General features: G+C 42.5%; 2 protein-coding genes across 2 annotated transcripts in view; one reads left to right on the top strand and one right to left on the bottom strand.

Moving 5' to 3' along the window:
* Positions 1 to 18,180, bottom strand: part of LOC116705503 (carbonic anhydrase-related protein 10) — a 205,151-nt gene extending 186,971 nt beyond the window's left edge. Inside the window, exons 1-2 of the mRNA XM_032541706.1 lie at positions 18,159 to 18,180; positions 12,581 to 12,709 (exon numbers count right to left, since the gene is read on the bottom strand). Coding sequence (XP_032397597.1) covers positions 12,581 to 12,709; positions 18,159 to 18,180 — 151 coding nt within the window. The remainder of the gene's footprint in view (positions 1 to 12,580; positions 12,710 to 18,158) is intronic.
* A 208-nt stretch (positions 18,181 to 18,388) lies between these two features.
* Positions 18,389 to 27,872, top strand: part of LOC116705502 (tetratricopeptide repeat protein 27) — a 35,316-nt gene continuing 25,832 nt past the window's right edge. The window contains exons 1-6 of the mRNA XM_032541704.1: positions 18,389 to 18,577; positions 20,589 to 20,684; positions 23,459 to 23,581; positions 24,521 to 24,748; positions 26,705 to 26,803; positions 27,129 to 27,181. Coding sequence (XP_032397595.1) covers positions 18,389 to 18,577; positions 20,589 to 20,684; positions 23,459 to 23,581; positions 24,521 to 24,748; positions 26,705 to 26,803; positions 27,129 to 27,181 — 788 coding nt within the window. The remainder of the gene's footprint in view (positions 18,578 to 20,588; positions 20,685 to 23,458; positions 23,582 to 24,520; positions 24,749 to 26,704; positions 26,804 to 27,128; positions 27,182 to 27,872) is intronic.

The raw sequence follows: 27,872 nt of genomic DNA, 5'->3' as shown, positions 1-27,872 counted from the left end.
CACACACACACACACACACACACAACTTCTGTTTACTGATAGCTTGCGTTTACCTCAGGCTAATTCATTAGCTAGTGAGTGGCGATTTTTGGCAGCCAGCCTTTCAAAAGAAAGAACAATGAAATGAGATAACGGATCATTAACCGTAACGGAGTCTCCGTTCAGCGTCCGGGAGCCTCTGACACGCTGACAGCCGACAGCTGTAGGCTTGTACCGGTTAATGTTCTGTGCATCGGACTCATGCAGCCACTTTCCTGAGAGCGCTAGCGAGACTGACAAGTCCACCGCAGCCCATGGCATTCATGTCCGAACCCGCCTCCACCTCCTCGACCACTTCCACCTCCACCGCCCCCACCGCCCCCACCGGCAGGTTGTCAGTTGTGTGCTTTGGAATGAAAGGGAGGAAACAGGACGCCAAGTAACATAGCTCAGGGATATTGCTCATATACTTCCTTTTTGTTTGACGGCGCCTTGTATTTCTCTCTCTCTCTGCCAGGAGTCCCGCCCCCCCACACAAAGACATATGTGACTGACTAGAGGACTCTCTCCTCATCACCCTAAGGAACCGAGAGTGGTCATTCAGTGTCTTTAGCAGAGAGAGAAGGAAAACAAACAAGCATGCAAATAGAAACTATCTCGGCCAGAAAAATGACCAATCTCTTTTTTTTATCGTGTGATTAATTGACTTATTGACCACCTAGTTGGCCCCAGAAGTGAGCATGGGAAATGTTTAAGAGATTTTTTGATGTGTGGACTCAGGTACCAGCCCACAAGGTCAACAGATCACCAGTGGAGCTCCCACCAGTGCAGATGTTCAGATGCTGTGGCGGGCCTTTAGAGAATCAGCTGAAAGGCTCTTTACGTTACAGATGATCGGGGCTAATATTGGCTGTTCCAGCTCTAAGTTACAGAGAGAAGGTGCTCACGTAGTGGGAGCTGAGAAATAAATTAAAAGATTTGTGCCATAATGTGCTGATGCTGATATTGATGCTGAGGCCTCTGTGCAGGCAGTGTTTGTGGTAGATGTCTCCGATGGCCGGGGGGTGATGTGCTGGACTGTCTGTACCCCCCGCTGCGGGGCTTTCTGGTCAGCTGACGTGCAGTTGCCGTACCACACTGAGAATCAGCTGGTCAAAAGGCTCCCAGTGTTGCAGCAGTAGAAGTTGGTAAGCATTTTGGGAGATAGAGTTATTTATTTTTGTTGCTCCATGTTTTTAACATGCTTGGATGACAATACAGCGCAGAACCTGAAACTATTTACTGAGACAACGCTGCAGCTATAGGGGTTTGTGGCGTGTCTGCCCACCATTGATCTGTCTGCATTTAAAGGCATCAGTGTCTGCCGGTGCACTCTGCATAATGTCTTCAGACGGCCCCTCCCTCCGCCACTCGCCTTGTACTTTACTATGCAAGCTGTTATCCTGCCTCCATAAGCAAAACAGAGCGCGCAGAGAGCCCGAGGACGCCTCTTAATCTTTACATCTCTCCGAGCGAGGCAGGCATCACAGAAACAAGCGCCGTGATGTAATGCTCGGCGTTGGCATTCGCTGATAGTCCTCTGCAGATCCTCGAAGACAAAAAGAAGTTTCGTTTGTGCTTCACATTACTAACCAACGAAATATGAAGGAGCGGAGGTGAATCATAAAGCGCCTTGTGGCATCTGTAAGCAATCTGTCCTCAGTGCTGCGTGCAGTTTGTTCCCCTCTGGGCGTGTATGTAAGGAATTCAACACGATGTACAGAGGCGATGTAAATCAACAGAAGACTGGAGTACAAGCATCAGCGATTTACTGTACTGTAGGTACACAGCTGCGCTCATTCTCCTAAATGCCACTCGGAGAAGCTAAACACACAACACAGCTGCAGACGGAGAGCATATTACCTTAAACAAACGGGCCGGGCCGACGAGGAGACCCAGATGTAATCTGGTGTTTCCCTCTAATCCGCTTTGTCCTGCACCGGGCTCAGACCACGACAGATTATTTGACTTATATCACAATATGTAATCCCCTCAGTACACAGTGTCACTATCAATAAGAAAGGAAATGCTGTTTGGCAAAGATGTCCGTGGTGGGACATAAAACAGGTCGTCACTTCATGTCTGTGGAGTTAAACACACAATGCTGACTCATTTGGAAGGAGACGATTTGTCAGGCGGATCAAATGCACACTTGTGTGATGAATGAGGGCGGGCGCTGTAACCACACAGGGATGTTTGGAACAGATGAGATTGTTTTCATGTACGCCGTTAGACTTACAACTAAAGTCTCTATGGTTACTCAATGGTGACTCAGTGGGTCTTGTGTGTGTCACAGTGAGTGTGACAAGTGTGTACAGTATGCATCGTAGTAAAAGCCATAATAAATTGCAACCTTACTTAAAGCGTAACTCTCGCCAAAATGCAATCTAGGGTCATTTTGTGAATGTACCCAAGTCAAACTTTGGTTTAAAAGCATATTTAGAATAGCAGCACCACTTTTAAGATTTACTGTATTATCGTTTTTCAGTCAAACGGCCTTTTGGTTGGCAGAGTTAGGGGCGCTACTATGAACGCATCAAAATCACTATTTTTAAATCACTAAGTAGGCTCGACACAACATGAGACTTTGGTCCAAGTACCACCAGGGACTCTACACATGGACCCAGCATCACCAGGGTCTCTACACATGGACTCACCATCACCAGGGTCTCTACACATGGACCCAGCATCACCAGGGTCTCTACACATGGACTCACATCACCAGGGTCTCTACACATGGACCCAGCATCACCAGGGTCTCTACACATGGACCACCAGATCACCAGGGTCTCTACACATGACCTCAGCATCACCAGGGTCTCCACACATGGACTCAGCATCACCAGGGTCTCTAAACATGGACCCCGGCATCACAGGGTCTTACACCATGGACTTGGCATCACCAGGGTCTCTACACAGGGCTCGGCATCACCAGGGTCTCACACTGGACTCGGCATCACCAGGGTCTCTACACATGGACTCGGCATCACCAGGGTCTCTACACATGGACTCGGCATCACCAGGGTCTCTACACATGGACTCCGGCATCACCAGGGTCTCTACACATGGACTCGGCATCACCAGGGTCTCTACACATGGACTCGGCACATGGACTCAGAATTAAAAACATTGCTTGTGTACCCAGAGTTTACTAAAAGGTTTTTGAGCAACTCACTGTAGATGGTGGTTTTTCTGCCAATCAAAAAGACTCAAGAGTCAGTGAACATTGAATTGAATATAAAAGGTGCCAGTTAAAAATTACAGTTACATTTTGAAGTGCAGTTTTCTGTGTATCTCACATTATGTTGCATCCTTTCTTGTATTGCGCCAGTTAATATTGTGATGTTGATTTTAAATAAAATGATGTATTGTGCAGCCCTATTGTGAATGCAGCGTCTCCTCTTGTCTGTGTGTTGGGAGGCTGGTGGTGCGTTCAGGGACTGGGTGATTGACAGATTGACACCAACCTGTGTGCAACTGAAGGACTGGAAGAGGCGAGGAAAAGTGTCTGCGTCCATCATCACAGGGCTATTGTCAACCGGGAAGAATATTTTTCAATTCATAACTTTTTTTTCTTTGGGTGGCTCTTCAAGACCCCCCCGACCCGTCCGCCCAACCTTCTATGCAATTTATCCCCCCGCTCGCTTTCTCCCAACCTCCACTTGGCTGCCTCTGCTTTCATCTCCTCACTTGGGCTAAGTCGGACCTGACTTCTCTCTTCAACCCCCCCCGTCCATGTACCATCTCCCCCATCCTCTCATCTCCCTTCTTTCATCTTCCCTCCCCTCGTCTCTTTTTTTCTTCTCTGAAGTTTCTTCTTCTGTCTTGTTCAAATTGTGCCGCCCTATGAAACCACCTGCTCTTATGTCTTTACCTTTTTTCTTCCCTGCACTTCCATTATTTGGCTTCTTTTGCCATTTTGTTTCTCACATCCCTATATCAGTTCCTCTCATTTTGTATCCACTCCTCTCTTTCCCTCTTCCATTCATCTGTTTATCTTCCTCCCCTACTTTGTCTCCTGTCCTGTTTCCTCTCCCTCTTTTTACTTGTTTTCTTTCCTTTTCTTCTCTCTTTCTCTGCTGTCAGTCAGAGGAGGGTAAATACAGGGCCATCCTGTCTGAACTCCATCAGTCACACTGCCACTTAATGCCCACAGCTGTCACCGTGTGTATCTTTATGCAGGTGTAAATGTGTGTGTGTGTGTGTGTGTGTGTGTGTGTGTGTCTTGCTCAGCCAGCTGGAGTGTGTTTGTGTAGGATTTTCCAGATATCACATTAGAAATGACAGAAGGTTTCCAAAAATGTGAATACAGCCTTAACAGTGTTCTCCTCTCTGCTTACATCATGGCAATAATTTCCCACTGTGTGTGCGAGCGCACATGTATGCAAGCGTGTTTGTGTGTGTGTGCGTGAGTGTGAGTGTGCTTGCATGTGCGTGTGTATGTATGCATCCATGTCATCACATAACAAGGGAGGGGGGTGTGGGTGTGGGTGTGGGTGTGTGTGTGTGTACGCTTGCATGCATGTGGGCCTGTGTGTATGTACTACGGTGCTAAAACAGTCACATACGTATTTGCAACTTGTAAAACAATGCACAAATGAACAAGTAATTAGTATTTGCAAATCTATAATTTTTGACTTTTGAAATACAAATGAATGCATAGATTTGTGACTGAGTCTAATTTGTAACTCGTATGTCATCATTTTTAAATGAACTTAGTCTTTTTAATGTTAATATATGTGTAAATGTCCTATTTGTGTGGGTATGTTTGAGACTGTTTTCCATGACGTTGTTGTGTTGTAGAAGCGCCAGAGACACAAAATAACACTCCTCATTCCAGAAAAAGTGATTTTTTTCATAATGTGGGCACAGCCACCAGTGACTGGCTCAGTTTAAACATCTTGTTCTATGCACGATTTGACATTCACTTGACATGCTCGCAAGGTGGTGTATCAAATAAGTGATGAATTCAGGTTAGATAGAGATAGAGCCTTTTTACTTTCTCTATGCCAAGGCACGCTTGCTAAGCCTAGTTCTTCTTAGCTTTATTGCATTGTCCAATTTGTACTGTTCACAAAATATTAACAACGGCCTGCCCAGGCGCACCTTGGTCTGGACCTGCCACACCCTTTGATGCTACAGACTCCCCATCATTGCATGTTTCCGTTTTTGTTTGGAACACACAACACAACTGCATATGTATTTGTGGGTTTCAAAAAAGGAGGTACATTTCAGTGCGGAGTTCAGAGAGGTTGTGTAAGTGTTTTACTGGATATAACAAAGGTTTTTCACATTTTTAAGATGCACCAAGCCAAACTGATCCATAGTGTTATTTGTTTCCATTTGTGGACACCTCGCACCTAAAATGGAAAAAGACTGTTATGTCTACCAAAGTGGAAACATATTGCAGCAGCACATCAGTCCAGGAGGTAATATTTCACCGTGATAGGTAGGAGAAATTTCTCCCGCCACTGTCATCTCCACTGGGGCCAAATCTGTTTAGTTAAATCCTCGAGACCCATCAAACAGCAACTGGGCTGGCTGTCACGAACCATCTCCTGCCACAGATCCATCCACTGGGGGGCCTCTTCTCATCAGACCTGCCCCCACACCACAGCTAGGGCTGGGTCCTGTTCAACAATTTTAGATAGGGGAACCGATTCCAATACCGTGACTTTCATACCTGTTCATGAGCGATACTTTACCTACTATACAAATTACACACATACATCGGTAGAAGCATGCTGATTGGCTCAATGACTGATGACATTTACTTCTTAGGTATTGAATGACGAGGCATTTCTCACTTTTTTCATATACTATCTACTTCAACTTTTTTTAAGCCAATCATCCCTTAACTGACATGATGAATAAGAGACCCCCTACTACATATATTGAATCAAATTAAGTTGCATATTAAACTGGGCCTGCAATAACAAGTAGGGAGGTCTAAAGCCTTTATACATACAGTACTTTTTTAATGCCTATATTTTCTCCCCACATGTAAATATTGACCTGAACAATAAGCCTTTTTTCATATTTCTATCTATATTAACCTGTGTATAAATTCTCCCCACCTGTAAATACAAGAAGCGTTTATAGTGTACATATTACCGTTATAACTTACTATTTTTGTTATATTTCCTTCATTTTTCCATACGTGTGGCACAGTGAATCCTCAGGATGAACTGGAATGGGGGATGGTCTTAGTGACTACCTCACCTATAGGCCAGTTAGCCTATCATCAGTGGGGATTTATACATGCTTTGAGTATGTTAGATTCATTTTACTTTTTGAAAATAAATTGCAGGCCTCCCTGCAGTGACTCTGAGGACCCCTAGGAGGTCCTGCACCCCCTGTTGAAGATCTCTACTTTAGAGGCAATTTGGTCGGTGCCTAAAAGGTTATACAACCTATACTACCTATACAACATAGCCACAGTAGCTTAGGCCTTATTTCCAGCTCCAGTGTAGGGGCTGGCTTTATACACTGAAGACAAGCTGGCAATGTCCTATTGAATATCCATTTTCTTCCTATAAAACTGCTGGTGGCAAATGGTGCGTGGCCCTGCCGCTGGCATCTGTGCCTTTAATTGGTTTTCGATCAGCAATTGTCACTTGAAGAAGAGCTCGCTAACTGCCAGACATATACAAAAGTACCTGCCAATTAGCCTCCTCTATTGATTCAGAGGAGAGCTTAGCTGGAGTATTCAGTGAAGATGAAACAATTAAGGGGATTTTTCACAACACTGCGTTTTTGGACTTTACATCTGGTGGCGAAAATTCTAGTGTTGGTGCTTGGTTCTTGTCTCAGTGGGATGTAAAAAAATAAAAGTACAAAATATGGTTAATCGGCTCACACGCCTGCTGGAGAAACGGCCGCCACTTGTTTGATTGCTGCCAAACAAAAGTGGCTATCAAACAAGAGCACGAGGAGGGGAGAACACGGGATTAAATCAGAACGTGGAGATGAGAAGCTATGACATAATGCTATGACACGGCTGTTGAGGGCCTTGGAAAATGGGAGCATCAGATGTGGAGATGTATGATAAGGTCTGGAGATTAGATCGGATGCTCTCACATTCAAGATCAAAAGCTGTCCTCCGGGCGCCCAGATAGCTCCGTCGGTAGAGCCGGCGCCCAAATATAGAGGTTTACTTCTCGATGCAGAGGCCCTGGGTTCGACGCCGACCTGGGGCTCTTTGCTGCATGTTGTTCCCCCTCTCTCCCCCCTTTCATGTCTTCAGCTGTCATGTCAAAATAAAGGCCGAAACAGTCCAAAAAATAATCATAAAAAGCTGAAAGCAGGACACTAATCCTAACTGGAGCATGCATAGTTGTGCCAACAGGTTTTATCATTTAAAGTAGAGGAGTGGCTGCCATGACAGCCCCAGTGTCCAGATTCTTTCAGTGAGTGCACCAGGCTACTGTTCCAAGTGTGTCAAGTAGGCATCGCCAAATTCTCTTAACTGGATAAACCTGTCATAAATTGCTCGTTCAACACGGTGGAGGCCATCCATTTGTGAGCAGATAAACAGAGTAGAGAGCTTTTTTTCTGAGAATATAGTTCCCATTTAGTATATGGCTGTGTGTCATGTGACCTTGACATGTTGGTGTTATTTTGTCACTTATTGGGAGCAGTAGCTAGTTGGAACCAGTTACCTGCAGGGTCTTTGCTAGGCTAAGCTAATGCTGGGGGCGTCAGACCATCAGAGTCACAGCAGCATGGAGATGAGAAGGGTATGTATGGCCTTATCTAACTCTGGGGGTAACGGTGAATAAGCTAAAGTCCCAATAAGTTGGTGTGTTCCTTTAAGTCATGCTGTCAGAAATCCAAAAAGGAAACAAGAACCAATGTAGCAGGCCTGCAACTAGAAAATATATCTAACCTGCAACGCTGTGCCATATCTAAGCTGTACTGTGACAGAAATGAAGGAATGGATTGACGTGATGTTAGAAGCCTAAAAACATCTTGCTAAATCAATGCGGCCCATGACTTATGGGAGGCAGTCAATGGGACATGAAGGATGGAGTCCATTCCACTGCAGGCAACATTTACACATTTAGACAATAGTTCACACTTTGTTGTTGCTTTGCGTCCCAACAACAGCCCTTGGCTGCAATATGATCACAATATTTCACGGCGTGAGCTATTGCTTTAATAAAACATAAACAATATACAAGTTATAGTCACATTCCAATTTAAATAGTTTAGTAAATAATAGAATAAGCTCTCCTACACTGCCTGCACATAACGGGGCGCTTGCAGGTTATATATGTTTTCTACTGGCAGGCCTGCTCACATGCTGCTACTTTGGTTCTCGTTTCCTTTCTAGGTAACGTTAGCATCCATTAGTAGCTAGCAAAGGCTATTCTTGTTACTTAAAGCTATAGAGCGTAGTTTCAGCTGCCCCCATAAGGAATTCTAATAAGAAAACTGTCGGCCTGTCCACTGGATAACAAGCCTTCTGTGATTGCACACCACCGCCCCCACCTCCCCAAAGATATACTGTAAGTCAAGGTTTATGACAACACCGGATTTATTTGTCATCGCCCTTCAACTGAGCAGCATGTATTTCTAATGCTTCATCAAAACAGTCCTAACTTCTAATTACTTTGAATTATGTAGGAGTAAGGTAATTTGCCTGAAATGAGCCTAATTATTGGATATGTAACAATGACTAACAGAATCACTCATCCAGACTATTTCCACATGTACACTGTGTGTGTGTGTGTGTGTGTGTGTGTGTGTGTGTGTGTGTGTGTGTGTGTGTGTGTGTGTGTGTTTGTGTGTGTGTGTTTGTGTTTTTGAAAGCTGTTACCATTAGCTCCATAAAAGCATCCTCGTGTCCTCTCTGAGCGCTGTCTGTAGCTCTTCCTCTCGTCCCAGGCGGGACCTAACATGTAACATGGGCAAACCCGCCCTGCTGAAAGCTCTGCAGTGGTGCCCCATAAGCAGACTAGCTGCAGGAGTATGACCACACAGAGGAACCCAAGACAGAAGTTCTGTTGGCTCACCACAATGGCATTCATGGCAGTGTTTTGGAGCCACATTCAGACATCAAGAGAAATGATCATTCGGCCTCATTTAGTTTGGTTGAAAGGCCCTAGAGTTGGTTTGCCCCACTGGTGCGGTTGCTTTGAGCAGGAGGGGTATCTCTGGGGCATCGAGACCTGCTGGATGAGGTGGTCTCGGTGCACTTTCAATCCAGCTCTGTAGCAGTTTGCTTTTGGTGAGACCGTGATCAGACCTCAAACCGGACCAACTATGTACTCCTGAGTCTGAGTTAATGTCTCCTGTAGCCAGGTGTCCCCTGAGTCTGAGTTAATGTCTCCTGTAGCCAGGTGTCCCCTGAGTCTGAGTTAATGTCTCCTGTAGCCAGGTGTCCCTTGAGTCTTGGCTCGGCTATAGCTCTGACACCACATATTACACTTTAAATCAGAACAGACGAAAACGGTATAACTACTTATTTCGTGCAAACATGTCAGCTCTCAATTGTGCGCAAGAGTGTTGTCGAGTGGGAGTAGATTCTGTTCTTACCTAAGAACAAATCCCAAATAAGAAAACATTGGTGAATGCCAGAATCTTTTTGAAAACTTTGTAAATTGGGTTTAAGAACAAATCTGTTCGTGAATGAGGCAACAATAATAGCAATAATAGTAATAGATCAAATAAAAACAATAAAGCATTGGTAGTGTTGTCACATTCAATATCTCCAGAGTTACAAAGCTTATTATTATCTGCTTTTCGGCCTTATTTTGGGTGCTTTGACATTATAATTGGTTTAAATAGACTTTTACAACACAACAGGCACTCAAGTTGAAAGTTGCCCTACAACGATAATTAAAGTTCAGCCGATGTGTAAAAGCATGCACCACACAGAGACTAATGGCTGCATAAATGTAATGAATCACACGTGTCCTGCACGCTTCCATTAATTACAGCCAAGCGACAGGCTCAGTGCTGGAAGACATGACTCAGCCAGACATGTATGCACAAAAGAAGAAAAAAGTTAAAGTGAGTGAAAGTGATGGCGAGGAGGTCACAGCAAAGGGAGAACAGGTGCAGAACTTAACAGTTGAATCTGACCTTTAACCAAATTTAGAGATAATTGAAAGAACTCAGAAAACTCTGGCGCAGCGCTGCAGGCCCGAGGTGGGACCACGTCTGCTTTGCTAACCTTGGGGTGCACCGTCTTAAGATGCAGGTTTTGACCCCCGCCGAGAGACGTTACAGGGAAGAGAAATGAGCGGCCTTTTGCTGCATGTCATTCCCCCTCTCTCTCCCCTTTCATTTGTACAGCTGTCTTGTCAACATAAAAGCCCCAAAACAAATTAAAATGAAGTAGAAAGTGGCTTGAAAAGAAAAGACTCAAGTAAAGTACATGTACCCCCGCATTTGTACTAAAGTACAGTACTGGAGTAAATGTACCGACTTACATTCCACCACTGCACTACGATACCACAGTCGTATTATTGCTTTTCCCCCTTAGTATTATTTACATTTCAATTTCTACAATATCATTTTGGCTGCCAAAATACTTTAGTTAAGAACCCTTAGAACTGTCGCTGATCCAACAGCACTGATATGAAATAGATGAAAAAGATGAAGTGTAGATGAGGAAACTGTCACTGTCCAAGTAGAGCACATTAAGAATAGTATTCCTCACTGTGTAAATTGGGCTTCATTGACAGTGAAAAAACCTTCCGCTCTCTTTTAAATCAAATCCTGCCGGGCTGCAGAACACGGCGAGGTGGAGGTGGTGAAGCCCTGCACGGCCACAGGAGGACCGTGAATACTGGTTCACTGCTCCAGATGTTGCACGGCGGTTAGGAAAGCGTGTGCGGCGTGGAGACAGCGGGAGGGCTGGGCGATATGGAGACCATATTTTTGACCAAACACCTCGATATCAATACTGCAACGATATTGTAGTGTTGACTGTTGGTGCTTTCAGAAAAATATTTACACAATGAGATTTTTGATAAATAACCATCAGAAATGTAGATATAGTGTAGGTAAAGGCAAATAATAGAACAGCTACAACAGTCTGGTAAGATCAGAAAATGACATCACTTTACTGTAATGCAGCCTTTAAAACCAGGAAAAGACAACACTTATGCCATATTACAATACTACGATATCCAAAATCTAAGCCGATATCTAGTCTCATATCTCGATATTGATATGGATATATTGCCCAGCTGTGCGGAGCGCTTGGTGCCCGAGGAAAGGAGTAACAGGAACTTATTTCTGAATGCCTGGACACGCTGGGGAAGCCTTAGTGTTAGATGCCTTTTATTGGCTGTGTACACACCACAATACCACATTACTTAACTCAGCCTGTACCACGATATGTCACCTCTGACCTAAAAGTCCTGATTTTATTTGTCAAGATTCACAAGGCTGTGGATGAATATCAGAGCCATGGCTCTCCTGGCTCCACACACACTGGGGCTGTATTCATCTCAATGGTGTGTTGGATTTGAGTGATTACCAAGACAGCATATGCATGTCTTTCATGATCTATGGTCATCAGGGGTTTTCCTGGCTCAGAATGGGCCAGGAATTTGTCAGGAATGTCCTGATTCTGACAGCAATCTATGCATTTGTCTGTCATTTCTGACAATATTATAAACAAAAATGCCTAGTATGCTTAAGTAAATGAAACCCCAATCAACAAAACAAAACCAGTACCGTAAAATTCCCCGGGGAAAGTCTGACACAGCCAGACTCTGGAAGGAAAAACTTTAGCGCTCCCATTTAAGTCTAGGTTCTGCTTGGTGGATTCCTATTGAAACACATTCCGAAAGGATTGGAATTGCTATTTTTTCTTTAAATTCTTGTCATTTCGGCTTTCCTTTGGGGCTGACTAAAACCAAATAACTCTGCCATAACTCTTCAATGCATGAGAGACCCTGGCCATAAAAGAAGCCTGCATCCCGTCCTACTAGCATGTTGCTACTGGATGGGAGTCTTAAGGTGCAAATAGGTTCATGAATGTATTGCTTTGTCTCATTCTGAACTATTGAATCCACAAAACTCAACTCTGACCTTTACATCTCATCAGAAGAAAGTCTCTTCCTCACCTTTGACCTCAAAGTTAATGTCCTCCGTTTGAGTTTTGCTAAATTGTTCTGTCCGTACGCACACATTGGGTCCTTATATAGCCCGGGACTGGCGTAGGCACACTCATCCACACAGCCACCCGCAGGCTTTATCAAAAGCACCCCGGCTCGGCAGAAAAACACAATCTCGCAAAAAATAATTGGCCTGACACGCAGATACACAGCAAGATGGGAAAAGGTGGAAGGTACGGTGAGCTGCCGTCAATCAACTAGTGGAAAAGCGTCACCTGTGTGGGGAAGGGCGGAGAGCTCTTGTTGGAACGGGAAAATAAAACTATTGCCAGTGGCAAGGTGGCCCGATGTTATCTTAAATATGTAACAAGCTCCGACTTCAGGATCAAGCACACCGTGTGGTTAAAGGGTACCCAGGGAAGGATCTGTATTCTGGGAGAAGGTGCCATGCATCAAAGTGCCGCAGACTTGTTTCAGAGGCTTACCTGGAACAAAGCTGCCCTGCACCACCTCCTTGTACGCCCACCATCCTTCGTGAATTTTCGGCGGATTGGGTTGTGCTGTTGGGGGGGGTGGGGGGGAAGACAAAACACAGGGAACAAGGACATTAGTTACTTGGATCGGAAATTCAGACAAGAAGCAACAACGCTGCACTGCCGTGTCTGGGTTGCTTCCAGACGCCCCGCTAAACTACTCAGCAGGATGCCTCGGCCAACACACACACACACACACACCCACACCCCCACACCCCCACACCCACACCCACACACACACACACACACACACACACCCCTCCCCTGTGATGTGATGACGCCCGCAGCATTAGTATGGAAATGCATTCTGACATGTTGTGCGAGTGAAGGCAGGCCCAGATTAGAGCAGGGTGGTACAGTATAATTGAGGTGACTAAGTAAAGGTCTCGGTTCAGAGAAAAGAGTTGTGACCGAGAGTTACCCGCCGAGCCTTTGGGATATTTCTTTTTTACACCTCAACTTTTTTCCCTGTCCTGTTCATTCAGCGAGAGCGCGGAGCGGGGCTTAATCGAGGGTCTGGAGGTCGCCCTGCTCGCTTGTCTTTAATGGGAGTTGAGGTGGCCGAACCACTCCCCCCTCTCTCGGATCCCCATCCCAGCCTCGCTGCATAGCAGAGGGGTGGGCCGGCTGGTCATGGTCCAGAAAAAGGTTGTTTTTCTGGGAGGAAAATCTTAGCTGCACCAGTTTAAAAATGGAGGGGAAACAGCAGTTGGCCTCCTGGAAAACAAAAAACCCAAAACTGTTAAATTGTTTGTCAAAATGATAAATCGTTTCCCCCCAATGTTTGATGGTAAATGAACTTGAAGCGGACCTAAACCGGTGCACCGGCCAGCCGAGCAGCAGCAGTGAGTGGGCCTTTCCAAGCCGTTAGAGGGAGGCTGGCCCCCCGCCCATTACTGAGCCCTGACCAAACTGCAACACCACATCATTTATTAAGTTTGTATATAGAGTCACTTTCACAAAAAAAATGGAAGGCAGCACTCTCTGCCATTATACAAAACAAGCATACTTAAAAATATTAAATTCTCCAAACTCAGGTTTTTCAAGTATGCTTCAGTCTTGAAGAGTTCTGTCATGTTAGTGACCCATTTGTAAAACAGGACTGTGAGGATATGTGTGTGTGTGTGTGTGTGTGTGTGTGTGTAGATACATTCTTGCAGCACTTAGACTGAAATATTCTGTAGATTGAATTGATTGAATTATTTCCTCCCTTTTTAACTTTTAAACGTTAAGTTAGACTTTATGGAAAGTACTTTAGCTAAAATACTGATTATCCAAAGTTCGGTTCAAAAATCTTTGCAACAATATGAAAGTTAATTGTTATTAATCAACTAATTGAAACAAAAATAATCGTTTGATTAATCAATGACAAAAATAATTGTTAGGGACAGTCCTAGTCGTAACACAAACATCTCCAACAACGCTAACTTAGCATTAAAAGTGTTATAATTTGACCAATGACCCAATGACAACAGCCTTTGGATCAGTCGCTTGGCTACCCAGCCCTCGTCCATTTAATGTTTCCATGACAACCATTCAAAATTCTGATACCATGGAAGCAGCACTGGAATTATTGTTTTTAAAAAGTAGCACACGGAGTCTATAGAAAACGTTTATTGTATTCAGATATACACTACCGGTCAAAAGTTTGGGTTCACTTATAAATTTCCATTTCACCCCATTATAGACAGAATACCAGCTGATCTGAGTGGGGGGGCTGATCTTTAATGTAATATCTACATTACCCATTATCACCAACCATTCATCCAATGTTCCAAAGGCACATTCCGTTTACTAATCTGATATCATTTAAAAAAACTAACTAAGAAAACATTGGACAACCCTTATGTAATTATGTAAACACATAATGTAATCTAAAAACTGCTGCCCTGGTTAAAAAAACAATGCAACTGATCTCAGCTGGGAGTCTGTCTATAATGGAGTGCAATGGAAATTTCTAAGTGAGCCCCAAACTTTTGACCGGTAGTGTGCACTTAATAATTATAATAATTAATGATAACTGTGTGTAATATTAATTAATAATGAATGGGATGTTTTGTTAATTAGAATTACATTGTGTCAATCTATCATATCCAATATTTCCTATAATTGTAAGCAGATCTTCTATGCTCTATTTGATCTGACTATTTGTCCCCCCTGTAAACCCCCCCCCCCCACCACCACCACCACCACACAGGTACTGTGTGAAATAGAGCCCTTGGGATTCCAGTACTGTAAGTCCTAATATAAAGGAGCTTTGGAGGCCGGTGGTCTTGATCCTCTTACAAGCTCCTGACTACTGTACAGAGTCAGTTCCCCCACTACAATGGAGCCTATTACAGCACAGCTGCTATCCCTGACAAAAATGAATAAAAACACCCTTTTTTGGATTAATATGCCACTCTCCTCGTTATTTTAGTCTAATTAGAGTGAATGTGAATCAATTCCATCACAATCACTTTTAGACAAATTGCTGCTGAGATACTACAATGACGAATTTGGTGGGGGGGGAAATTGAGCCTTTCACGATCCCTGTGGGAAAGCAGCAGCAAGTATATTATGAGGAATATGAAATAGAAAATATATAAAATTACCCATTTATGAAAGGCAAAGCAAAATAGGAAAGAAAATTAATGCAATTTTCAGTGGGACCAATAAAAAACTAGAACGGGATGTCTCTTAGATACCACGGTCCTTGTTTGTCAACCTGTGATCTGATCTATGGAGGCTGGAGTGGGCCAGAAATACATATGTAATACATAATTCATTTCAATGCATATTTTAATAATCTTTGAAAAAGCTATCAAGAATGGAATGATTATATTAGGATATCAATATTGCAAGTGATAATTTCAACTATTTCAAAATAGCCATTTCATTTAATTATTTATTTAATTAATGAATCAACCAATTATGTTTCATAATCAGATATCTTCCTTAATTTGTCTTTCAATTAGTAATTAAACAATAATTTGAAATCCTAAAGGGCTTATGAATCTTACTTTATGTCACTAAATGAAATGCATCCCTGTGTATGTATATAATATCTAACATGGCTTTTATTTATAACTTAAGATGGGTAGGCAGTGTGCTACCTAACGATTAGGAGATATACATATATATATATAGATATATATATATATATATCTATATATATATACACACACATATATAGATATAGATATATACACACATATATATATGCACATACATACATACATACATATACATACATATAAATAAATATGTACATATATGTGCCTACAAATATGTACATACTGTATTTGTAAATACAAATACATATATACAAATATCATATGAATCCAAAAAAAATGTATGCTTAGAATGGTCCTCACGATTCTCTGCCACAATTATTTTGACCGTGACAAAATGAAACAAATCAGCAGTACCAAACCAAAGTTATTATAGTTTGGCATTTTTCAAGTGTATTTTAATTTCGTTTTGACTCGTTTTCAAATTCAGTTTAGTTTTAATTAGTTTTTAAAGCGGGTTTGCTAGTTTACGTTTTTTTTTTTTTTAAATAATTAGTTTTAGTTCAGATTTTATTAGTTTAGTCTCTTTGTAATATGGGTTATTAGTCGTGGGATTCAAAAAGGTAATTAAAAGTATTGTGTAATAACTATACAAAAACATCATAAAAATTTAGAACTACGTATTCACAATGTATGCAACAATAACACCAGTACAAACAATATAGTTATGATGATGAGCACAGATATGTTATATGGTATATTAGATATGTAAACAGTCAACACAAGACGCCGCAGTGAGTGTAGAATGTGTTTGACGTGTTCAGGAGAGACACTTAAAGAAGACAGACATCAACAGACTAAACAAGACAGACATCAACAGACTAAAGAAGACAGACACCAACAGACTAAAGAAGACAGACACCAACAGACTAAACAAGACAGACACCAACAGACTAAACAAGACAGACAGACACCAACAGACTAAAGAAGACAGACATCAGACTAAAGAAGACAGACAGACACCAACAGACTAAAGAAGACAGACAGACATCAGACTAAAGAAGACAGACAGACACCAACAGACTAAAGAAGACAGACACCAACAGACTAAAGAAGACAGACAGACATCAGACTAAAGAAGACAGACCTCAACAGGCTAAAGACACAGACATCAGACTAAAGAAGACAGACACCAACAGACTAAAGGAGACAGGCGGACACCAACTGACTAAAGAAGACAGACACCAACAGACTAAATGAGAAAGACAGACAGAAAGACACCAACAGACTGAAAGGAGACAGACAGACACCATCAGACTGAAGGAGACAGACGTCCCGGTCAGAAAGATTTACCGTTATTTCTCTGAGAGACATTGACATAGACCAAACCTGAGGACATTTACTCCATAACTTGAACCAAAGCAAACAGATTAATTTGGCACCGAGAGCTCGTTGGTCCTCACCAAGCCTGTAAACACAGAGAAGGGAGAGCATGGCAGCGCTTGGGAGACCTTTAAAACCTAGTTCATACAGTCTCTGATTACAACTCACAGAAGGAAGTCGTAGGTTTGGGATGCAGTCGGCTCATAAAATTTAAATGAGAATCAAAGTCCTTAAAAAAAAACACAGAAACCAAATCAAAGTTCTTTAAAACTGAAATGGTGACCCGGGTGATTAATCGTGCAGGCCTAGTGGGAACTGAAACTATTGAACTAAATCCTGGAATAACTGCTGGAGTTACCTGACCCTTTCTATTTCTACGGTTCCTTGGTTAATGCAATACTTCTTCATGTTCCTGGCCTCTTGATACATTCAATATAATAATAATAATAATAATAATAATAATAATAATAATAATTAATAATAATTTGGTCAGTAATACTTAAAGATTACCTAAGTGGCTCTGGGTTTCGAAGCCTTTATTGGTGATCTGGTGACTCCGTTCCAGTCACCCCCCCGCTGCATGTACGGCCCAGAGACAGCGATGGAGCACAGATACACGCTGACCAATCAGAGCAGACTAGGCTTCTGAAAGAGTCTCAGACGGGTGCAGCAGCTATGGTTAGGATCAGAAAGATAACGTGTGTTTTGAACATTAAAGTGTGTAAATATGTTCTAATAGAATCACAAGATACAAGTATGAAGCTGAAAATAGAATCGGTCACCTTTAACATTAACCATCGATAGGAACTCTATTGCTGCTGTTTATATTTCTAATTATGCTAATTAAAAAGTACCCTACAGGAATGCGCTACTGGTTAAGCGTTTTTTTGAAAAATAAGATCTTAGGGGAATAACTCATATTTTAGCATATTTGCATTTTTATTTTGTAACAAAAGTCTTGAAATTGTGGAATTTGTTTGTCAGTTTTCCAGTGATCAGAAAAAGCATACTGTCTGTTTTAGAAGACAATATGTGATAGATACTTTATCATTTTGGCTTTGTGTCTTTAGGAGGGGTGGTCGTGGCCCCCGTCTCCTGAATTGCTGCTCATTCTGGGTAATCAAGTCAAGCCACTTTAATAAAACCCACATTACCTTTGAGCAGCTCAAAGTGCATTACCTCTCGGGGGGGTCACAACAGCTCAGACTCGGGGGTGAGTGAAACCGAGGCTGAGGGTGTCTGTCCCAGAGCTGTAGCCGAGCCAAAGTAGAACACTTTTTAATTTATTGACTTTATCGGTTATGAGGCGAATAAAAACCAGATCCAGATCATCTACAAAGTGACAAAACGGCCCTCGTCTAAATGTATGTATTCTATACTGAACATGTCCTATTTTAGAGTGATTTGTAGCGGTCTACTGGATTCTCATACACGGTGTCCCTCTCGTGTCTGTCTGCAGTGTCTTCTGTCCCAGCCTAAGTTCTGGGCTGTAGAAGTCTCGGCGCTGTGCCTCCGGACCAAACTGGAGAAGGGGAGCTCCAGATGTGTGGAGAGAGCCATGCTGCAGACCCAGGTAGGATGGTTTCTATATTCATCATGAGGCCAAGCTGCTTATCTAATACGAGGCCAGATTAAGATGATGAGTGACAGAGGAGCATTACCTGTAGGGCTGTTTATTCATAATCTGATATGTTTTAATAATTTAATAATTTGTCTTGTGTTCTGAATGGAAGAAACAGGAAATTTCACAGTTGAGGGTGTTTTCAGTTCAATAAATGCAACATCTTTCCAAAAGTCAATGAGTAGTCATGTTAAATAATCGTGAATTGAATATTGATGAAAATGATCATAATGATGAATTTTTCCCATAATGGAGCAGTGCAGCGCAGCAGGCTCCAGAGACTGTCTGTGTCAGCTAGACCAGTGTGGAGGTAGGAGACGCTGGGGGACTCAGCGGCCGTTGGGAATGAGAACACTGCTCAGTGTATTCATAATTATATATAATAAAAAGAAAGGTAGACGGTGGAAACATTATTAGTATTAAAACTTAGTTGGCAAACTTACAATGTGAGTTGGCAAAGAGACGATGTTCCTGACTCGTTGAGGGAAGTGAAGGACCGCTGGGGCGTCAGGTCAGTCGGCTAAATCCAGCAGGCATACTCAGATGATACTCAGATGAAATATGCGTATTAATGGTAGCCCGCTGTGTGAAGCCCTGCAGCTGCACACAGGTGTACACACCGTTTATTGTCCGGTGCTTAGTATTATTCATACGTAGTAATAATCAACGCTGTGTAAACTGCTCTAAATTCAAAACGCCAAGTTCATTGAGTACTCAGCAATACACCCACCGAGTATGAACGCACACTCAGAAGGTCTTCGATTCATAGTCAGAAAATTATCTGTAAAAAAAAATCTACAAATGTTCATCAGATCAGTAGAGTGAGAAAAATATGTTGTAAAACAGTTTTCTCTTTCCAAACAACCCTAAGCTCAAACCAAACCATGGATCCACCACAGCTCTGAAAACCACACGGGATTATGAGATAATGAAAAAAAGCTTCTAAGACTCAAACCCCGGGCTGGGACTAAGTGCTGTGCTCATGCTGAAATGAAGGAATGATGATTTTTACTCAACGGTTTCAGGATGAAGCTAGGTACTGGGAGGGAAATTGTAAGCAATAGATGTAGTTTTCTCAGGCGTACTTTATGTAGTTGGAGTGCTTCCCTATGTTCAGGTTTATTGAAGAAATGAAATACACCGTACATGATGTAGGATTGGGCTAATGGTTAATCCCAAGAGATAGTGTGTAGTGCCTGTCGCCCCCATAAGGAATTCTTAGTAATTACAACACAACACTGTCGGAGCATCCACATGATCTAATCAGATGTCATTAGTGTTTCTAATTGCATTTTTAACATTTATTGAGGCTTGGCTTAAAGTGATGGAAAGTTATACAGAATGTTCCTTTGTTTCTTTCACGTGAAAACATTTTGTCAGCAAAATGATAAGTGTGAAAATAAACTTGATTAGTGACTTTCTGTTTTATCTGATGGTGTCTCAGCTGTAGCCCTGGGTCACCTAACCACCCCCCCCCCACCCCCCAAGAGAATAAATATTACTTACCCAGCAGAGTCAATCTCTGACAGCAAGTCACAAAACATGTAATGTCATATCCATTTAGTTTTGATATTGTCTTTGATAGTCATGAGAGTTAGTGCCAGACCGCAGTGGAGTGTCATCTGACAGGGCTGGCCAATCAAATACAAGAAGCTAACATTCCTGGTAGATTACTTTGTAACATGAACACTGAATTACTATTCTTAACCTCCCAATCATCACAAGAAAAGATTGTGCTGATTGGGTGTCTAACCTGCCCCTGAGGCCACTGCAGGCCCGTGCTCCCCCCATGCCCGCTGACTATTGGACACATCACATGTCTCTACATGGGACAGGGAGAGGATCAGCTTTTATTTGAATCTGTTGAAAAGCTGAAACTGATTTTTGAAAATGAGCCTCCGTCTGTGGGTTACATAACAAGCCACCCAGCTGCAAAAAGTCATCTTGTGTTTTCCTCTGCCAGGCGATAGTAGACCACTTTGAAGACAAGAACTGTCCCGTGACCGAGAGGCTGAAGGGGTTCTATTTCTGCCAAGCCCCCCCCAGATGGGCTGTCCAGGTAGAAATGCCTTTTTTTAAACGTTTTTCATTTTTAATAAACCAATGTATCTGTCAGCATGCTAACATGCTCCTAAGGCCAACGTTCACATGCGGTCTCCCTTCCTACCAAAACCAGGAGATAATGGGGGGGGCGCTTATCTGGCCTGTGCTGCCAGTTTAACTCTCACACACAAAAGAAATAGCTTTTGAGAAATAAACAGGACATTTAGTCCTCCAACTTAAATATTGTTTTTTTATGATATATAGTTTAACTATTGTGTTTTTAAAATGTTTTGGTGGTATTATTTTAATAGATCAACTTTTTATAGTTCCCATACATATAAGAAAAGCTCTCTATATTGTGAATATAAATGACTTATTTGATTTTGGGTTGCAGGGAAAACAATTTTATTTGACTTTAATTAAATTTCTGCCTAAAGACTCCAAATCCAGTATTTTTACTACGTCAATTGGAGAATGTCCCAAATTTGTACTTGCTAATATTTATCTTGCATATTAGCTCTTATTTAATGAAAAAAATGTTCTTCTTTAAGTTTGTATTCAATATCAATGAAATGTATTAAAACAAATGTATATGTGACACAAAAAGGCATTTTATTATTTTTGCCTGTAACAAAATCTGCTTGGTCTTAGTTTAGCGTGTTAGCATGCTAACATTTGCTTATTGGCACTACAGAACATCACATACAGCTGAGGCTATTGGGAATGGCAATATTTTAGCAAGTATTTGATCATAAACCAAAGTATTGGACTGTCAAACGGAGAAGTCAGAAGAGTAGGACACAGTGTCTGGGTCCATGGACGTCTGACTACTGGGCGTGTCTTTGCTGCGTTCCGGCTTGTTCGTTGCCGCCACGCGTCACACCACACCGGGAGGGTCCTGCTTGACTCGCAGATTTTATTGTCTCTACAAGTGCTTTACAGAACTATTGTGTTTATTAGCTAGTATCTACCTTCCACTCCTAGCTCTCCTTCAGTTCCACTGAATAAACTGCAGATGGAGAATAGGGGTTTGAGGTAATATCAGTGGCGTTCATCCTCTGGGAACTTTAGCATGTCAGTTAAACATGTGTCTTAATTCATATTTCAGTTTGGACCAAAGTGGTGTGCTGTGGTCCAACTATCAACCCACGATCAACACTAATAGCAATAAAAGATGGGTAGATGTTCGTTAGCTAGCTAGGTGGCCCTAGCGCTGTTACTGGCTGCTAGCACTAGCATTAAACTCTGATGATATAGGGATGAGACTTCTGTCTCTAGTGATAAAGTAGCATCTTATCTCCCTCACGTCACTCTTCTCTTCCTTACAATAGGCAACAGGGGCAATGGGTTAGGAGAGCTGTAACAAACTGCACTAATGACAATTTGTGCCACATTTGCTATACAACAAAGCATCATTAGATCTTTGAAGACCAACATGAGACATTCTCACACAGCACAGGGTAGGGGGCACAATAAAATAGAGTATGTAGTATAAGCTGTAATAGAAATATGTAGACTTGTCCAAGAGATTGAAGGAGCGGGAGTGTTGGAGAGAGGGAGAGATATCAGGTGGGGAGAAGACATCGGCCAGTAATAACTAATGACAGCAATAATGCTGGAATTGAAGAGTCCCTATTGGCGCCTGAGGACAGGAAAGCGGGAGGAAAGAGGAGGCGGATGATTGCAGCAGGTGCTGTGATCCGTTTTTTACACTGGAGAACCATGGCCTGCATGTGCCAAAGCACTGAAGGTCTATTTATGGTTGGGGGGTGTTTTCTCTCTCTCTCTCCTCTCCTCATCCCATCAATCTCTCATTCTCTCTCTCGCTCTCTCTCCTCCCTCTCTCTCCTCCTCCCTCTCCTCTCTCTTCTCTCTCTCTCTCTCTGTGTCTTTTAAATGCCTTTGGAGTGAAGCATTTTACATACTGTAGCTTAGCACAATTCAGGTCTGTAATACCACAACACACAGTGAAAAATATGTTACATCACTGCTGACTAGGCAACCAATCATTTTACAGTACTGTAGTCATTCTTTCATATAGTCATTATGTTAAGCCACTAGTGATGTTGGTCAGTCCACAGCTTTGGTCCACACTGTGATATCTCAACAAATATTGAATGAATTGTCATGAAATGTTGTATAGACTTTCCAGGTTTCTAAACGCCTGAGTCGCCTGAAAATCTGGATCCATATATAATTTCTAACTACGGACCGGGCGGGGATAACTCACCTGGGAGAGCGTGTGGCCCATGTACAGAGGTTCAGGGCTTTAGTTACTGTGGGTCCTGCTCTCTGGAAAGAGCTGCCTGATGACCTGAGCTCCATCACAACTGGGTCCACATTCAAAAGCAGACTCAAAGCCTTAATATTCTCTCAGGCATTTGATTGATTGCAGTATGTACAGTATGTGTGGGTGTGAATCTGTAGAGCCGCACTTTTTTTAAAATTTTTTCTTGTTGTGTTGATGCTTTCTGTATTCTGAATTTCTGTTTGGGTTTACGTGAAAAAAAAAAAAAAGAAGTGCTATATGAATAAAATTGCTGTTTCTGTATTTGATGGATTACAAATAGATGAGGTTCAGACATTCAGGACAAAGGGTAGTATCTTTGGTTTTCCGCTATAGTGTTTGTATAGTGCTGCTTATCAAATGTTGGCATGCTAACACACTACACTGAGATGGTCAACACCCCCATGTCAGAATTTGTACTGTTTGCATGTGAGCGTGCTGACAACATTTGAAGCAGCTAGCATGGTGGTGTCCTCTGAGACTCGTTCTCTCCCCGTCTCCAGAAACAGCTGGCCAGCCTGCTGACGGACCTCGGCTGCACCAGCTCAGCCCTGCTCCTATATGAGAAGCTGGAGCTCTGGGAGGATGTAGTTATCTGCTATGAGAGGCTGGGCCAACACGGCAAGGTACGCACGCACACACAGACACACACACAGCTGAGGTCCGCTGGATGTTGCTGACATGTTTCAGCTGTGCAGTGACTCCTTCAGGCCTCCATCACAGTAGAAGTTTTTTTCCACTTTTTAACGGTCAAACACACAGTTATGGCCCTAATGGAGATATTTGTTACTATCACTTTTCTATCGTCACCTATGCCAGCAAGAACGTGACAGTGTATGGTTATTTATCTTAATTATCAGTGAACAGGGCTAGAAGCTTTGTGTATTGTCTTGATTGCAGAATGCTGTATCTGGTACAACAAGTTGAATAGCCTAGATAAGGACGGGGGTGGGGGGGATTAAGATATAAGATACAAATACAAGGATAAAAGTTCCAATGCAGTGTGACAAATTAATAATTATTTGATTCAACAGGTTGTTGGGAGGTTGAATTTGTGTGTTTGAGAGTAAAATCTTCTTAAAAAAAAAATGTTCTAAGTAAAAATGATAAATAGATTTGGAATTATTTTTACAACTTAAATTAATTTTTCATTTTTACTGAGGGAAAGTACCGAAGAAGGTACCGTTGGGTACCGGAACTAAATTCCAGGTACCGGTATTTAGATAAATAGCATCACAAGGTTTTATCAAGTAGGGCTGCCAATGTGATGCTGTTTATCTGATACACGCCATCTTTATTCTAGTCCTGCTGAGCTGTGTCCACCCCAGAGGGCTCATTGGTTTTTCCCAAATCCATTGTTGTTTTTACACCTCATCTTGGCATTCCAGACTTGTTACCTGTGTAACTTTATTCTGCTAGTACTGCATGACGAGCAGTACCTCTCAGTTCCTATCATATTTCTCTTCATCCCTTACTTGTTGATTCCCATTCCAATGGCTGTCTCCTTCCTTATCCATCCTGTCCTCCACTCTGAGCGTCCCTCTCTGTCCCGTCTATTTGCCCAGGCTGAGGAGATAGTTCGCCGGGAGTTGGAGAAGAAGGAGCTGCCCAGTCTGTACTGCTTGCTGGGAGACATCCTGAGGGAGCATCAGTACTACGACCGTGCGTGGGAGCTGTCGGGCCGCCGCAGTGCCAGAGCCATGCGCTCCAAAGCCCTGCTGCACCTCCGCAACAAAGAGTTCCAGCAGTGTGTGGACTGCTTTGAGCACTCACTGCAAATCAACGGCATGCAGGTACAAGACGTTTTACTGAAAAATGTACTCGCAAAACTAAGATTCTTGTAACGCTAAGAAAACGTCATAAAATGATTACTATATTATTATAAACCTGATATTCCAGACATGTTGTTCGGTGTGCTGCCCTGTAGTGTAGCGTTGGGTTCAGCCTGACACACAGCTCTACGTGGGATCAGAATAGAACAGGGAAGAGAAATGGCCTGGTGACCAGTGCAGGGGAATGCACTTGGCCGTGCTCCGCGGCATGTCGTGGCGCTCTCGCCTCCGGTCTATTGGCCGGCTCAGTGTGCTCTGTGCAGCGCGCCGAGACTCCGTCAGAACAGACAGGGCTGGTATGTTTACTGGAGCAGAACAGACAGCTGCTTCTGAAACGCTGGTGGAAACTCGAGCACAGGCCAAATCTCATCAGATCATGTTAAATCAAACAGCCTCCAATAATAATCATTTACAGCATAACGTGGGTTATACATGTGAGCACAATAAGACATATGCTAATGTAACTGAAAATCTTAGAACAAACAAACGTCAATACAAAGTTAAGACACCCAAATACATATCTATATGTTATTATACCAGTCTACTCACATGTTTATGATCACACACATGGATGGATGACTCAGGCTGCAACTTTTCAATTAGTGGAAGTAATTGAAATACTCCTATGCACATGTTTAATTTTTAATTAGTCAGTTTATTTTGTTATTTTAAATTTCATAGCATAAGATCTGCTTTCCAGTTTTAAAGCCTATTGTGGCCTGTTGCCTTCTGGGAAAGTGTTTGTTCAGTGTTCAATTCAATTTATTTATGGTATAAGATCATATCAAGAGTTATCTCAAGACACTTTACAGATAGAACATGTCTAGACCACACTCTATAATTTACAGATAGAACATGTCTAGACCACACTCGATAATTTACAGATAGAGCAGGTCTAGACCACACTATAATTTACAGATAGAGCAGGTCTAGACCACACTATAATTTACAGATAGAGCAGGTCTAGACCACACTCTATGATTTACAAAGACCCAGACCCAACATTTCCAGTAATTCCCCCAAGAGCAAGCATTGAGTGCAACAGTGGTGAGGAAAAACTCCTTTTAAGGAGAAACCTGGGACAGACCCAGGCTCTTGGTAGGTGGAGTCTGACGATGCCAGTTGGGGGTGTGAGGAACAGTGGCAATAATAGTCACAATAAAGATAATGGAACTATGACTAGAAATAGTAGTTATGGGGACTATGCTCCCCAGAGCTAGGTTAATAACAAGCATTACTGGGACATGGATCCACACAGAGGGAAAGAGAGAGGAGAGAGGAGCCAGTGTGTCAAAGTAAGTCCCCCAGCAGTCTAAAACTAGTACAGCATAACTAGGAGCTGGTGCTAGGCAGACCTGAGCCAGCTCCATAAGGGTTGGTAGATGAATCTGACGAATATGATGAGAAGCGTGTGGGGCGTGTCTGTGGATATACACCCTCCTCCGCCGGTCTAGGCAAACGCTGCAACTCCTCACTCCCTATCTATAATCTTTATGAAAGTTTGAAGTTTACTCTTTAATGTGGTGACGGTGTCTTCCTCCCATACCCTGTTCGTACAGTGTTTGAATTGTGTCTGTCTTTGGCACTTTCACTACTGTTAGTTCAAAATAAATGAAAATAGATGTATCCTTATGCATCCACTTTTTGTACCAAATTTGTACTGAACTGTGGGTAGGAACTGAACCGTGACAGACAGCAGTCTTATTAGGATGTAAATAATCTGTTTATTTTTGCTAACAAGCTGCTTTTGAATGTTTTCTTGAAGTATCTCTGCATAGATCTAATACATGGAAGTGTGTGTGTGTGTGTGTGTGTGTGTGTGTGTGTGTGTGTGTGTGTGTGTGTGTGTGTGTGTGTGTGTGTGTGTGTGTGTGTGTGTGTGTGTGTGTGTGTGTGTGTGTGTGTGTGTGTGTGTAGCTCGGTGTGTGGTTTTCCCTGGGTTGTGCCTACCTTGCCCTGGAGGGCTATGAGGGAGCTGCCAGGGCTTTTAAGAGGTGTGTGGGACTAGAGCCAGATGTAAGTACCTACACACAACAACATTTCAGTAACTACATCACAAGATGGACAGTACAAGTTCATGCATGGAGAAAATAACAATCCCATCAAACACTCCTGTTCCTTCGTTCACAGTCCAGAACACACACACACACACATGGAAACACACACTACGCAGCACAATCTGCAACACCAATACTCTTTCTTCCTGCACCGTTTGATAGTCTCTGGGCATACCTGTGTGGATTCTTCTTCTCTTCTCTTCTTATCCTTCCATATGTTATGTTATTGTACTACACCTCATCCAAACTGTGTTCATCCTTTTTTTCTCCCTTCCTCTTTTCAGAATGCAGAAGCATGGAACAACCTCTCTACAGCCTACATTCGCCTCCAGAAGAAGTGAGTATGAGTATGACTGTGGTGTGTATTGAAAATGTTTTATAGATTGAGCTTTGTTAGGTACAATTTTAGCATTAGAAACATCGATATCCACAGCAAACATGATGGAAATGGCTCCTTTAGTTTTCCACATAAGTTGTGATGGATCATGGTCTGTGTACTAGGGGAATTTGACCTGATTGGAGCAGCAAATAAAATGAAGTTACAAAGTGTGACCAGCCCTGTAAATGCTAAATAAAAATCTGTCCCTGAGCAAAGGAGTATTTTTTTAAAACTTATCTTCTGTAGCTTACACGGAAAGGATTACCGTCAATGTGAAGATGTATCAGACTGGAAATCCGTTATTGATCACTACTGCCTTCAACAAGACAACAAGGACTCTGGCTGCACATCCACCCAGCCTTCCAAAAGATAAAACAAGAGTTATCCACAGACACAGAGGACCTACAGACGACAGATATCGAGGGTCTTGTCCAGCGTTATTAAAAAGCTTGTTCTTCGTGTGTCTCTTCACAAAGACATAAAAGAACTAAAGTCAGCTGGCAGGTTTATTGAACAGTACCCATAAGACACCAGGGTCATTATAGGCGAATGCGTGATGCTGGCCTTCAACTTTAGTCAGATGCAGGAGTCATGAAAGGAAGCTGAAAGAGTGCTTAATGTTATCTGTTAAGCATGGGGGAGGCAGTGT

The sequence above is a fragment of the Etheostoma spectabile genome, chromosome 17, assembly GCF_008692095.1.
Source record: "Etheostoma spectabile isolate EspeVRDwgs_2016 chromosome 17, UIUC_Espe_1.0, whole genome shotgun sequence".
Classification (NCBI taxonomy): domain Eukaryota; kingdom Metazoa; phylum Chordata; class Actinopteri; order Perciformes; family Percidae; genus Etheostoma; species Etheostoma spectabile.
The sequence above is the reverse complement of the archived record's forward strand: the minus strand, read 5'-3'. Positions and strand labels throughout refer to the sequence as shown.